Genomic DNA, 13,714 nt, shown 5'->3' with positions numbered 1-13,714 from the left:
CCCACCCCTTAACACTTGACAGATGGACTACCCCCCCTACCCCTACTCTTTTTATGGGACCTCTAATTATGCTTACATGCCACATCAAAATCAGGCCCAGCGTGCACTGCCTTTGGTATATGGAGAGGAAGTGAGCTGCTCAGATGCAATAAAGCCTCCTACTGCAGGGAGCTTGTCTGTAATTTTTGGTTCAACTGTGGACAAAGGGACGTACAGGTGGTGTGCCCCCCACCGCTACCTACATTGACTGGGTCTTGACAAGAATACCAATGTGCAAGTTTATGCTACAATATTGACATACGCACACCCTCACTGCGTCTTTGCCAGCCACTAAAGCCAAGCCTCTCCTACAGCTTTGTTATGGCTTTGGCAAAGCCTGGGTTTGATATTGGTAATTGGGCACCGTAGACATAATCAAGGCTTGCCCGTCGGACTAGCTGGGACAAGAGCTCTGACTGCTACAGTGGGTTGGTGCTGTGATGAGGCCTGTCCTGGTGCTTGTGGTGTGAGGGAAGCCCACGCTGTGCAGAAGCTCCCAGTGTGTTTTTAATCAACTGGGACTGGGAGTTGTTTTCGGGCCCCAATGGGTTAAGCTCACTGTCTCTCTATCTCTCTCTGCGGAGAGTGAAGAGGGAACGTAGAGGGCAGCATAGCGTGCATGTCAGATGTAAAGAGGTCTTAGGGGGTCATACCTTGTTGATTTATGTGGACACAGTAGTAATAGCAGGGAGAGGCAAAGTCATGGGAAGAGAGGCCGTGCAGAGCAGCCGTTATAAGAGTGACATGTATTTTTCTGTGATCAGAGGAAAGCAATAAGTTTGGAGATCAATCTTGTAATGGATGCCCCGCTGTACAATGTCTAGCCTGAAGGCTGCAAAGTGTATTACTTGTGCTGTCAGGGTTATTCAAGCTCCAACACGAATACAGCAAATGTCTTGTCACCTTGATGGTCTCATGAGTAGACAGTGGGATCAGAAAGCCCCTCTGTCCTCAACCTCCACCTGTGTGCAGCATCCAGGTAACAACTTTCCTCCAATGAGGAAAATACTCAGGACCTCTTTGAACAAAACAACAACTCAAAGGCAGGTTCATGTTTTGGATCAATTGACATGTCATTTGAACAATGTAAAAATATTTGTTCTATTTTCTATTTCTTTCTTTTTACAAATAATGACTGAGGGATAGCATATATTTGAAATTGTTAGTTCTGGTTAAAACCCATTCCTAACTTTCCTGCAATGTATTTCTAGCATCTTCACAGAGATGAGATTGTAAGCACGGCGCAATAGTGTCACATTTGTGTAAACAACAACTAGACTTCTATTTTTCAATCAATAAAAAGGCTTCAAATTAGATGTACAGTGCACAAAGGTCTTTTTTCACAAATGTCTCCTTTTAGGGGGAAAAAGTATTGGACCTTTATGTATATATTGTCCCAAAAAAACAAATGATTAAGTTCACACATTTTGCCCAGGCTTTTCCTCAAAGTTTAAGCTGGGCTTGTTTTCTGTAATGTCGTGCATAAGTGGCCAAACTTTCCTCTTATTGTGGTTGATAGTATTGTGTGCGTGTTGTGTGTTTTGTGTTTATTAACTATAAGTCTGATGTGGTTCCTGCGCTGCTTCTGCTGCTGGCCCCGACAACACGCTCTATAAAATCTTTTTTGAATCTTCTTTTTAAATTGAATTTTTAATAAGCTTGTGCTTAAGACCACACAAAAAGAAGAAATGTCAGGCAAAAGTGTAGAGAAGAAAGGTCCATTAACATTGCTGAGATTCTTGACTCGTTTTGCTTGTAGTTATGCACTTGCATTACATCTTGGCTCACCCTGAACTGGATATTATTTTATTTGGACTGAGGCCAGGAGCCGAGGCTTTAGCAACGTAAACAGCTGTCACCAGCCAGAGTCATAATTAATAGGTATCTGTGGACGGGGTCACTTGTAGTTTACATGTTTATCGCCTAATGGCTTCAGAGATGGTACTGCCTTGGTGCAGCAATGGACAGTGCTGGAGTGTCATGGACCATTTGGTGCTGGTTATCGTCATCCTCACATGCATTTGCATAAGAGGAACGAGGTACGAGCTCTATGACTCATCTGAGATGCTTCCATGTAGTGACTTGAAGGTTTCAAAAACACATGAAAATTCCTTTGTTCAGTGAAGATTGATATACAGAGCCTAGAAATGTTGAACAACTGGGTATTCATTTGTTGGAAGAAAGTTGTATATATGTTGTATATTGTGCCTGCGGTCTGCTCTGGTTTTGTCCTGGCAGTGACAGTTCTCAGGCGGTGACGGAGCTGGGGACAGCAGTGTGACACCTGCTAAAGAGGACATGTGTTTCAACAGCATTGTTTCAACAACTCAGACAAACTCCTGGTCGAGATTTATATTTCACCACTGTCTTATGAAGTATGAGTCAAATATGATAGAGTAAGCGTTTTAAAGAGGAGATTTATAAATATTGTTATTAATCATTGAAGATTTCTTAATATTAAATCCTGTTTTCAGCATTGTTTTAACCACCATGGATCCTCTGAAGGCATCCAACTGACTCCAAGGAGCGTCCAAGGAGAGACTCTGTTGAAAACAAGTAATTTTGAGGTAGCTTCCCGTCAAAGCCCTAACACTAATATTGGATCCAGGCCACATTATGAGGTCTCCAAAAACAGGTCTTTGATGTTTCGGGGGTTAGCGACAAACAGCATGTGTGAAAGTGAGCTCAGGTCTTTGCCATGTGTCCCCTGTGGTGCAGTCCACTTTTGACCCTGGCGCTCACCTCAGATCTCCCTACTGCCGTGCCGGGCTGCAGGGGTGCAAGCTTGTATCTTGTTAAAGGGTTAATGAGGTAGAACTTAGGAGAACTTCGCTTTTTACAGATTTAAGAACCCACAGAAATACTAGCTCACGTAGCTTTTGTTTTTCTTTCTGTCTTACCTGTTTTGTCTTCGTCCATGAAGTTGAGCCCTTTGTGATTGTAGAGCTCAGTTGGCAAAACATAAGGGTTTCCTTTTGCCATTTCTTACTATTATTGAAATCTGAGTTTGTTTAGGTAGCGCTCTTTACTATCGACAGCTGGCTTTCATGAATGGGTACAAACAAAGCCAAAACTGTCAAATGGTTTGCTTCCTCAAGTACATTTTTACTACATTGAAGGTTTTTTCTTGCTATTTTTTTTTCCTTTTAAGCATAAGACTGGTCCCTGTAAGTTGCAGTCTTTATTTTTGCCTATTACCTTTCAAATTGCAATTTCAAATAGATTTGAATTTATTGTGTAACCCTACTTCTAATTTCTGTAATGTCGGCTACTTACAGGCACATATTTCTATTGTACATTCCACATTACTCATTGTTTTTGTTTGGTACCCTCTTAAAAAAACGTCACTTATCTTGGAAACTGTAATTCTGGTTTCCTGGTTTCATTTACATCTGTGAGTTGCATAAGTTTGCTCACGTTTTAGCCGAGGTGATGAGAAGGACTTTGAGCAGCACAAGTTCGGATGCGAGTGCTGGCGCCAAACTGCATGCTGTGTAGATATGCGTGGCATGCCCTAAGACTGATGTTGGCCTGATGTGATGTCCTCAGCGCTGAAGGAAAGACCACAGCCAGCGCTCTGTCTGTGTGGTGTGTGTGTAGGAGTGTGTGACAGAGTGAATTACTCCACTTTCAACGCACTGAGCAACAGGTGTGAAAATTAGGTGTGAGGTTTATGTTTGATAAATCACCAACATGTGGCTAATCGGAGCCACACCGCCCTCCCCTCCGTCCACCTTTGGCTCCAGGACACATTTTTCTCTATTCTTTTCCTGAAAATGATTACTGTCTGCTTTCACCTCAGTAAATGCTTCATTCCTGCTTTGTTGTTACTTGTAAGAGTAGTAGTACATCAGACAGATGTGGTGTTTAGTTTATTGTTATGCCATCTTAGTTTTTAGGTAGATTGATACAGCAGGGCATTTGTTTGTACACTTAATACTCTTGTAACCGTTTCATAAGTGCAGGCCTTTCTTTACCAAAGGCAAACCACTCCAGACTCCAGGTGGGAGTAGCTTGGACCCCCCTCTGGGCTCGGATCGGTTCTCTTTAGGCTGTTGAAACAGCCTTATATTGTCCGATACCCCTCCGTACCACTTCTGTGGAAGGACCCCTAAAGAGCACTCTGATTTAGACCCTGCTGGCAGCTAAAGCTCCTGCATTAGTCTTACTTACTACACCTAAATATGCACTCTTAGCATTTTAAGTTATTTATTTAATGATATTGCTTTACTATTGTTTCACAATTGGAAAACAATGTATAACTATTTTTTGATTTATCTAACACAGGAACTCTAAATTGGAAACCAATTCAAATATGCGGTTGTTCAAACAGCTTCTTGGGCCCTTTGATAACCTACAGTTGTAAATAATTCTCAGGTGCACCTGATGTATTTTGTGAAACAGTGTTTTTCTGAAATTTGTGTTGATTGGACATGGGTTATATTTTGTTACCTTTCCTTCTTGAGGTATGTGTGTAACAGCATTTGGCAACAGCACTTGATACAACCCATTTTAAACTTGACAGCTTCATTTCGGCTGATCTATAGTTCCCTTATGCAGTATTGCTGCACTGAATTACAATACTTCCAAACAAAAACAAAGATCAGTATGCTTAAGTGAACTCTTGGACCAAGCATGAAATGTGCTAATGTTATGGTGTCTATCAAAGTCTGATTTTAGTCTGTGCACCTGCCTAGCCTAAACCTACACGCTCATGATGAGTGGATTATACAGTGATGAAATATTCAGCTAACCAGTATGTGATGGACTGTACTAGGACTGTGTTCTTCCAAGAGTGATCTCGGTTCCAAACATTGAGGTCAGTGTTTATTGTAAAATCCTGTATGGATCACCTTGGTCATCTGCAACATGGGAGGCACATCTACATTGGAAACCAGTGCCAGATAGTTACACGTCATGTTTGATATTCAACCAGCACAAAAGTAGTGCAAGAGTCAAATATAAAGTTGTATTTGGGGATTTTTCCCTGCGCTAAAACAAATGTGCAAACCTAATTTAAGCATTTTAATTGTTTTAGTGCATTGTTCCAATGATGTTGGCTGTGACTGGAAACAGGGATTCAGTTGTTTTCAGTGGAAAGTGGACTGTAAAACAATTTTACGGGACTGCAGCTCAACAGTGAAGACGCTTTCCTGTTACTTGACCACCACATCAAGGTCATTCCCTCGCTTTTTGATTTTTACACGGCCATCGGGCTTTCCATGTCAGTTTTAAGTGTCTGTCAATGAGATTTTAAGTGTGAGAAGGAGAAACCATAGGCCGGGGTCACTGAGGTTCACCTAAGCAAAAATTAAACGGAGAATACAAGAGAGAAACAGATGTGTGACTCAAGACAGTAGATGTGGCATAAATCACCATACAGATTTCACTAAGGAGGAGGTAAAATTACATGATACAGTGCCATATCATTAGATATTAAGTAAGGCAGATGGAATGAGTTTCCAGGCGGATATTAAAACCAGCTTAATGCTTTCACTGACAATAACAAACATCATTTGTTGAAATTCTATTCAAGACACTTTGATTAGGCATAACATATGACCAATATTTTGTTATGTCAATTGTTTAGTTTACCACATGAGTTGCCCAACCTTCCTTGTTGTAAAATACATTTAATGTTGTTATTTTTCAGTTTTCCACTCTTTTGATCTCTGTTTAAGTTTGGGCTCAGCTCTCCATGCTTGGTGAATCTTGTGTGTCATAGAAACACTTTAACAGATAAATGGCCTGACAGCAAAATTATTGTAAAAAAAAAAAAAACAGGTCTATCTAAAAATATAACTATGTAACCGTTCTTACAACTGCATGGTCTGTCACAGGAAACTAGAGGGAAAATATATAGTTGAGTATTTCCAGCTGGGAAAAAAGAGCCTGAAATATTTTATGCAAAATTGGAGCAGAAATGTGCACACAGCTCATAAGGTCGGTGCACATCTACTGACACTTGTTTTAGCAGCTCCTGGTCTTTCTCCGCAGCTCTGAGCTAAGTGGCACTTCCAGATCCCTGACACATCCAGGTCTGAAGTGCGGCAGGTTTGATGTCATTTTTCCGTCTACCAGCATTAACAAGCTCGGACCGCATTGGGGCCAGGCGGCTGGTGAACTCTGGGTGCGAGGGTTGACACTTGTTGGCTTGGTTCTCGCAGCAGCAGAAGCCCAGAGTGTTCAGTGGTTTGCTTATTATGGTCCAGACCCAGCTTCCATGGAGCTGCTGGCTGCAAACCTAATATCCTCAAATGGTAAATGTCACAAGAATCTGTCGGCTCTCCGCTCCATATGACAATTATGTTTGGTGTCATAGTGAGAAAAGTGTGTACTGTATATGCCCTTCACTATACAATGGTGAGAGTGACTGGGCTTGGGTGCATTCACAGACAGCGTTATTAGATTTACATACCATTGGCACTTAGGAAAGTGTGACGATGGAAACAAATGTGTTTAAGGCTTTGTTTGCCATTGTTGGGAGTTAGTATGGGCAATGCAATGCTTTTCTACATTACCTGGTATATGTGGTATCAAAGAATGAAGTTAGAGGTTTGTTTAATTGTTTGGCATGCTCATTACTCGTTGTATTGCAATTCTTATTCTTGGCTAATGCATTTTTTTCTTTAGCCCTATTTATTCTCCTCGGTCCATTAAAAAGCAGCAGGGCCAATTTGTGCAGCACTTGTGTGTGTGACCTGGGTGGCTATAGATATAGATATGGCTATCGTTTTTGTGTTGTCGTTTTTACTTTTGTTGGGTTTTAGTTATGCTGCGAAAATAAATCATACATTTTGAACGGGGTGCATTATTGGTTGAAGTGAATAAGGAAAATCACCTAAATGTGCTGCTGTGTTCTTTAAAAAAGAACATTCATTTCCGCTCCAGTTGCCACTACTTTATTTGAAGTAGGTGTTTTGGACTAAGTCTGAGGCTGCACAGTAGATGATTGTGTGATTAACAAGAGTAAAACAAATATGTGAATGTTTGAGCTGAGAAGAAGTATGCTTTCACTGTGGTATTTCCGTTGTTCTTTAAGGAAGAAAAAGACTGCACCATCCTGGACCCATATGCAACGTATATTGAGTAATTATTTATCTTACATATGGCACACCACTAAGACATTTTTATTCATGCTCTATTATCTTTCAATAAATATGTCACTTTTGAAGAAGTGAAAATGGGTGAAGATGTATTACTTTTCAGAGGTGACTATAGCTGCCAACTTGTGTAAAATCCCATGTAAAAGTGCCTTGTTCTCAATGTTAAGTTTGGGGCTTTAAAAAACACACACACACACAAATTATGTGCAATTTACCTTGTTAAGGTTTTGGGTTGCACAGAGCTGGAGCGGGTTGAAGTCAATAAGTCAATGATTTCACGGTGAACAGTAGGTGAGGGGAAGGCAGGAAGTTGTTGCGGGCCGTGGGAGGAACCCCCTGTATGCTGAGGTTTGGCAGTGCTCAATGCAGTCTGTCACGCTTACTTTAGGCTCATAAAAACTACCTGAGACTAAGTTTGGAACTCGCTCAAGCTAAAATTGCACTTCATTGGGTCACTTCCTATCGAAAACATCAACAATTACTTGCCATAAGCTTGATGTGCGTCACCATTCTTAAACAGTGTAAAGTAAATTCCAGTGTTGATTATTTTAAGTCTATTACATTGTGAGTACTATACTCGCTGTGTACAACATAAGGTACCCAGACTACATTGGGCATATTTTGTAGGTTACATATATGATCACCTCTCATTACTGTTCTTCGTTTGTTGAGTTCAAGAGACTGTATTTCACCATGTCTCCTTCATTGCCATTACAACTGTGAGGCCAGTTTTCTTTAGTATTAGTTGTTTTGAGGCAACGATGGATGGAATCGGAATTAATCTTTATGTACCTCTGCAAGGAAACAACCAAAAGGTGGAAATTGGACATTCACATTAGTATACCTGAGTCTAAGGCAACTTGAAAATTAACAAAAACATAGCACATTACGCAACAACCTGGAACATATTCAAAAACTAATCATACCATATACAATGTCTATCGTGTGTCCTGTTGTAGTGACACACAGAGTTAGCCATCTGTCCTTTGCATTGAACCGACAACAGTGATATTCAGATGGACCCTCGCTTTTGTCGTGCTACAGGCCTGTGCTCTTAACTCGGCTGTCAGAAGTGGGAAGTGTGGATTTGTTTTGTTTCACGTCGTATGTATTCTGCGGTTGTAACTGTAAACGCCACTGGCCCGTCGCGTGAACGGACTCTCCCAGTGTGTGTTCCTTCTTGCGTTTGCAAATGCATGCATGCTATAGTTTGTGTTCAAGGATTTCACGGTGACCACTTTATGTGTGGCTTTTGTATCCCTGTCTGGGTCACTTAAAAGTTTCAGTTTGAATGACCGTACGAAACAGCGGTGGAGCTGAGGCGTCGTGTGTCAGTGATGTGGGTTCACGAGCATGTGTCGGAGCATAATGGAAAGAGATTCTGTGCATAAAGGCAAACAGGGATATGTTGAGCAAGAGCTTATTCTCTACAGCAGCTTATAAAGGATGCTGTGTGCTACATATAAAGGTTATAAATCAAGTCTCCTTCAGATGCGTCTTTCTTGGACTCTCATAGTATTACTTTCCCAATTCACATGACCAAATGTTTTCTTTCAAGAGTGTCTAAAACCAGCTGGCCATTGCCAGATTGACGTAAAGTGCGTAAGACATTGTGCTGCTTGTGTCGTGGTACGTGCGCTGGCCAGACACAGTGAATTGCGGCCTCTTTCCTGACATACCTGTGGCCTGAACCTCCAAACCTTTCCACACACACACGCACACACACTCATAGGCTAATCTCCCCAGATCAGCGCTGCCTTCTCCCTTCTACCATACTCAGCCACTCGCTTCCACACTACTTTCCCAGTCGCTGATTCCAGGATGTGGGATCTGCTGCGTTCAAACAGCGTGTGATTATGTTATCCTCAATCACTGTTCATGGCGAGATTTGCAACTGGCAAAACAAATGTTGAACAACAGAGATTACCCAAGACATTTAAACCGGGCTCATAAAAGTGGTTTTCTGTGATTAGAATTTTCTTGCCGACTGACGCACCAGTGAGCTATGAAAACCACATTCTTTTTTTTTATATATCCGTATTATTGTTCGCATACAGTTAATGAGTTAGGTAAAGAGTCACTCCAGTTCAGAATGGCCGGGATGAATTACCTTTAAATGCATATTGCAGTTTCATTTTTTTGCCAACTTGGCTTTCTCTTTCTGTCAATGTTGTGTTCACATCAGGGCCAGGGCAGTGGGAGTGAATGGGACCACGGGTTAATGTGAATGTCAGTTTGCTGTAAACACACCCAGACTGTATATATTCTACAGAAATATATGGTTTAGTGGGGAGGTTTGGTCTCATGTCAAGGTGTACTTTTACTCAATGGGAGGACTGACATAATGAAATGTGAGAATATATGGGTTTGCAATGTTAAAGAGGAACTAAGTAACTTGTTTACCTTAATAAATCCTTTTCGTAGACCCTCTGGGGGTGATACAAATGTTACTGGGATGATTGGGGGTCTTTCATCTCCCCCGGTGTCTCTGGCCAGAAAACCACACTTGCATCTTTCCCTGCACCAGGTCGGATACGCAATACACACTAATAGAATCACGAAGAAGAAGCTAACAGGCTAACGGGCAAAGCTAACTCCGGGCTAGCGCCACTTTAGCAGTGTTTACAGCCAAGTTTGGGGAGCACAATGTACAATATCCCTCTCTCCCTTTTCTGTCAGCATAGAATTTACTCTTACGGACAATGAGTAAAAAGAACGCAGTATGCTATGATACCTGCAGTGGCGCTTCTGGCCTCTAGGGGCATGAGTTACTTAGTTCTGCTTTAAAGATTGTTTAGGTCAAGTATAGCAACTGCAAATGAGTGTGTATCATGATTCTTACCTGACTAAATGTTATCTTTACCATCCAAACACAAAGGTCCACCAAAGGTTCAAAGTTTCCCATTTGGGAATAAGCTAAATAAGACACGGGACACTTTCGCCATTTCGTGTCATGGGTGCTTGGAATGAACCATTGAAAAATATCCATGTTATCTGACAAACTGCAAGACTAGAATATGTTGTTGACTTATGTGGCTGCAGAGACGCATTACTGTCAGCATTCAGTTTAATGCTCACCGAGGCAGACTTCATTGTAGTTTATGCAGGACAAAATCTTGCCATGGAAAACATTGTGTGCTTATGTTTCATCTCTCTCATACAATAGACATGAAAAATGGATGGCTCGAATGCACCCACTGACACCCACCGACTGATTTTCTCAGGGTTTCTGAACTGATGCCTGCGCTGGGCCCATTTAGCACTCACTTTGGTCTTGGTGAGTCTGTTCAGAGAAACCTAATATGCGAATCCATGGCTTGTAATGCAGGCTCTTTCTCTTAGGGTTTGTCCATTTAGACTCAGCTAGTGTATGAAACACTAAAGTGGGTCGCTCGCCATTCCCTGCTTATGATATTTAAGACTTGGCTTACATCGAGTTAAGTGTCTTTTATTCAGAGATCGGATTTGCCCAAGGACATTTTCCTACAAGCGTGACCCGATGGAAATACTGAAAAGTCCCTTATTGGAAGAGAAAAATATATTTTACTGATGCCTTTTGTGTTCACCAAGCAACACAAGGCTGGGCCGGAGCCACAGCGGTTTGGGGGCTTTCGTCGGCTGTATCATTCAAGAGGACATATCTGGCCAGAATTAATGCAATATTCACATTCGAAACCTATCAGCAGAGGGACGTGGGGAGACTAACCAGAGTTTGTGTGAATGACAAATTGCTGAATTGGACGTATTTACTGTGAATGTAACAAAATGTCGTTGATGTTTCTATTATGGGTTTTAGTTCTCTGCGTGATGTGAGGACTCCCACAGTTAGGGCTGCCACATCTCGTTCGCCCCATTCTTTCTGAGTGGAGCACACTCATTGTTCGAAAACGAAAATAGCAATATCGACACTGACAGTTTTAGTTTTAAACAAATACAAACGGCGTATGGACATCACAATAGTTTATAGTCTGTCCAGTGTGTTTTGAAATGAAGTGAGATTTTTCATTTCACTTTTAAAATAGCAGCCAGTCTTAAAAACATATTGTTAGCATTAATGTTATTATATTTTGACAGGTGTAGGTGCACCCATACACTCACTCCCAGTGTTGGGAAGTTACTTTAAAATTGTAATATTCTATATTAGTGATTAGTAGAAATGTATATAAAAAAAATACACTAATTAAAAATAGTAATAAGGTGCAGTCAACAATTTCCTTGTCCTTCTTTATCCCCATTCTCTCGTGTTTTGCTTTGACGATATTTATGCACAACTGCAGATCTTATACACCAATGTCCAACCTTTGGGGGCATTTTTATGTTCATACATTTAAGTGCACTTACTTGAATTGTAATGACTAATATATTCCCATATTTTGTTTCAGTAATATGTTATGTTCCTTAGTTACTGAAAAAAGTTATATATTTTTGTACCTCGTTGCTTTTGTAATATGTTACCCCCAACACCGTTCACATCCATGTATGTGCAAGGCATAGCTAGCTAATACTTTTAAGCCTCTCTATCTCTCCAAACTAAGTTACATTTGTTTTACTATGTCACAACAGCCGTAGTGGTATAATTACGTCAGTCAACTACAAACTACAATGAGATAATATGAATAGTCAGTCCATTTGTTTTGGTACTCATTCTCCGTGTGTCCTCTCTTCTCTTGTGTTTTCTACAGCGAGCTATGGAGCGTATCCAATCTGTAAAGGCTGCTCGGTGTGCTCCAGAGACAACGGCTGTGTAAACTGCCAGCCCAAACTCTTTCTGTTCCTGCGGCGCGAGAGGATGAGGCAGTACGGGGAGTGTCTGCAGCACTGTCCGGCCGGGTACTACGGCATGAGGAGCCCGGAGGTCAACATGTGTTCAAGTAAGTGCAAAGAGGGGGACATAGAAATCTGCTGCTGCCTGGGTTTTATATTATTACTATCATAGTATCATCCCTTTAATAACGGCAGTATGTAATGTAGTGTATGTATTATAATTTGCCTATAGAGAATGCCCCACCCCTCCAGTTTGTAAAAGAACAGCAAAAAAAGAGAAAGAAATCAGCTGACACGCACAACTTGCACCCTATCACCACCTCCCTCTTAACACCTCATCATCCCCAGACGCACATTCATGATCCATCAACTGTGCCTCTTTCCCACAACATTTGATTTATAGTCAATTATCCAACGCAGACTCACATACTTACACAATTTGAACGGCTCGTCTGTCCACAGGTGGATGTAAAGCAGTTAAGGCTGTAGTCTCTCACCTCTCTCCGGGGATTGTTTAACAGCTAGGAAGAGCCCTGGTTCTCATTTCTCTTTTACACCTGCGTTGCTGAACATCCCATAGTTATACGAGTGTTTTTGAAGGCATGAAATTCGGGAGGAAATTCAACCAAGATGCACTGGAAAGACTAAAGCCAACCCAGCTCTGGAGATTTGTCTCCTCGCATTAAGGCTGACATGTAAACTCCAGCTTTTTTTTTATCCGCGCTATTCTATACCACTTGAAGCACAAAGATGAATATATTGGTATAGATGTGGCCTAGTAGATAATCTCTCTCTCTCTGGACTGTGTAATTCAGTGGGATTAAACTAAAGGCACATTCACAAAAAGTCTATTCAACTGTGATCTATTAGTTTCTAGACAACTTTTGATCACACCCACGAGATCTACACTACATCCATGACATACCAGCACTGTAGATTATATCAAGAGAATCATATCAGGATTCTTTTCAGTCTAGATCAGGGGTGTCTAAACTTTTTTCACTGAGGGCCACATACAGAAAAATATACAAACAACTGGGCCGCACCAAGTAGAGGTCAGATATATAACTTCACTTCTACTGTGTTAAAGTTAGCAAATTCAATAAAATGTTAACTATGCTATTTAATTGAATATGCTTAAAGTAACACAAACCGCTTTAATCACAGCTTTCTATTAATGGATTTTCATTTATTTGATATATATATACAATTAAAGCAAAAAAAATAAAGAAAGTTTTTCAGCAGACCAATTTAAAGTGGGCCGTGGGCCACAGTGGGCCCGCGGGCCGTAGTTTGGACACATTTGATCACGACTCATGTCCGCGTATTATTTGCAAAGTTCACTGATTAAAATGTGCTCGATCTATGACGATATCACCAGAAAAAAGTAGCTCGTCGCAGGGATCAGATCAAGATTCGATTTTCTCTCCTTCACATCACTCAACAGTCAAGTAGATTTGAAATCTAAGTTTTTGTCTGAAAATATGAAGTGGATAAGGAGGCTATTTTGTGAAGATTATTACCATTAAACCCGGGCTATATGCATTAGTTTATTTCCTTGATTAGCAGTATGTGATAATGAAGAAGTTTAGTATACTGTAACCCGGCCGTCCACTTACTTCTCCACATTACTACGCACTTTGTGGAGTATATACAGTATTGCTGTGTTCTTCAACTAAACACAATGGAGTGCTTGCAGCAGTGTAGAGCACAAACAACAGAACAATTATAATAATAAAAAAAGCTAATAATTGTACACTACTTCGTTAAAAAAAGTGATTAAATTTCCACTCCCATCATGAAGT

At 41.0% G+C, this 13,714-nt stretch overlaps 1 protein-coding gene across 1 annotated transcript in view; it reads left to right on the top strand.

Moving 5' to 3' along the window:
• Positions 1 to 13,714, top strand: part of rspo2 (R-spondin 2) — a 51,436-nt gene that overhangs the window by 5,875 nt on the left and 31,847 nt on the right. The window contains exon 2 of the mRNA XM_079561146.1: positions 11,828 to 12,016. Coding sequence (XP_079417272.1) covers positions 11,828 to 12,016 — 189 coding nt within the window. The remainder of the gene's footprint in view (positions 1 to 11,827; positions 12,017 to 13,714) is intronic.

The sequence above is a fragment of the Gobius niger genome, assembly GCF_951799975.1.
Source record: "Gobius niger genome assembly, chromosome: 8".
Lineage (NCBI taxonomy): Eukaryota > Metazoa > Chordata > Actinopteri > Gobiiformes > Gobiidae > Gobius > Gobius niger.
Note: the sequence above shows the minus strand (reverse complement) of the source record. Positions and strands in the feature narration are given on the sequence as shown.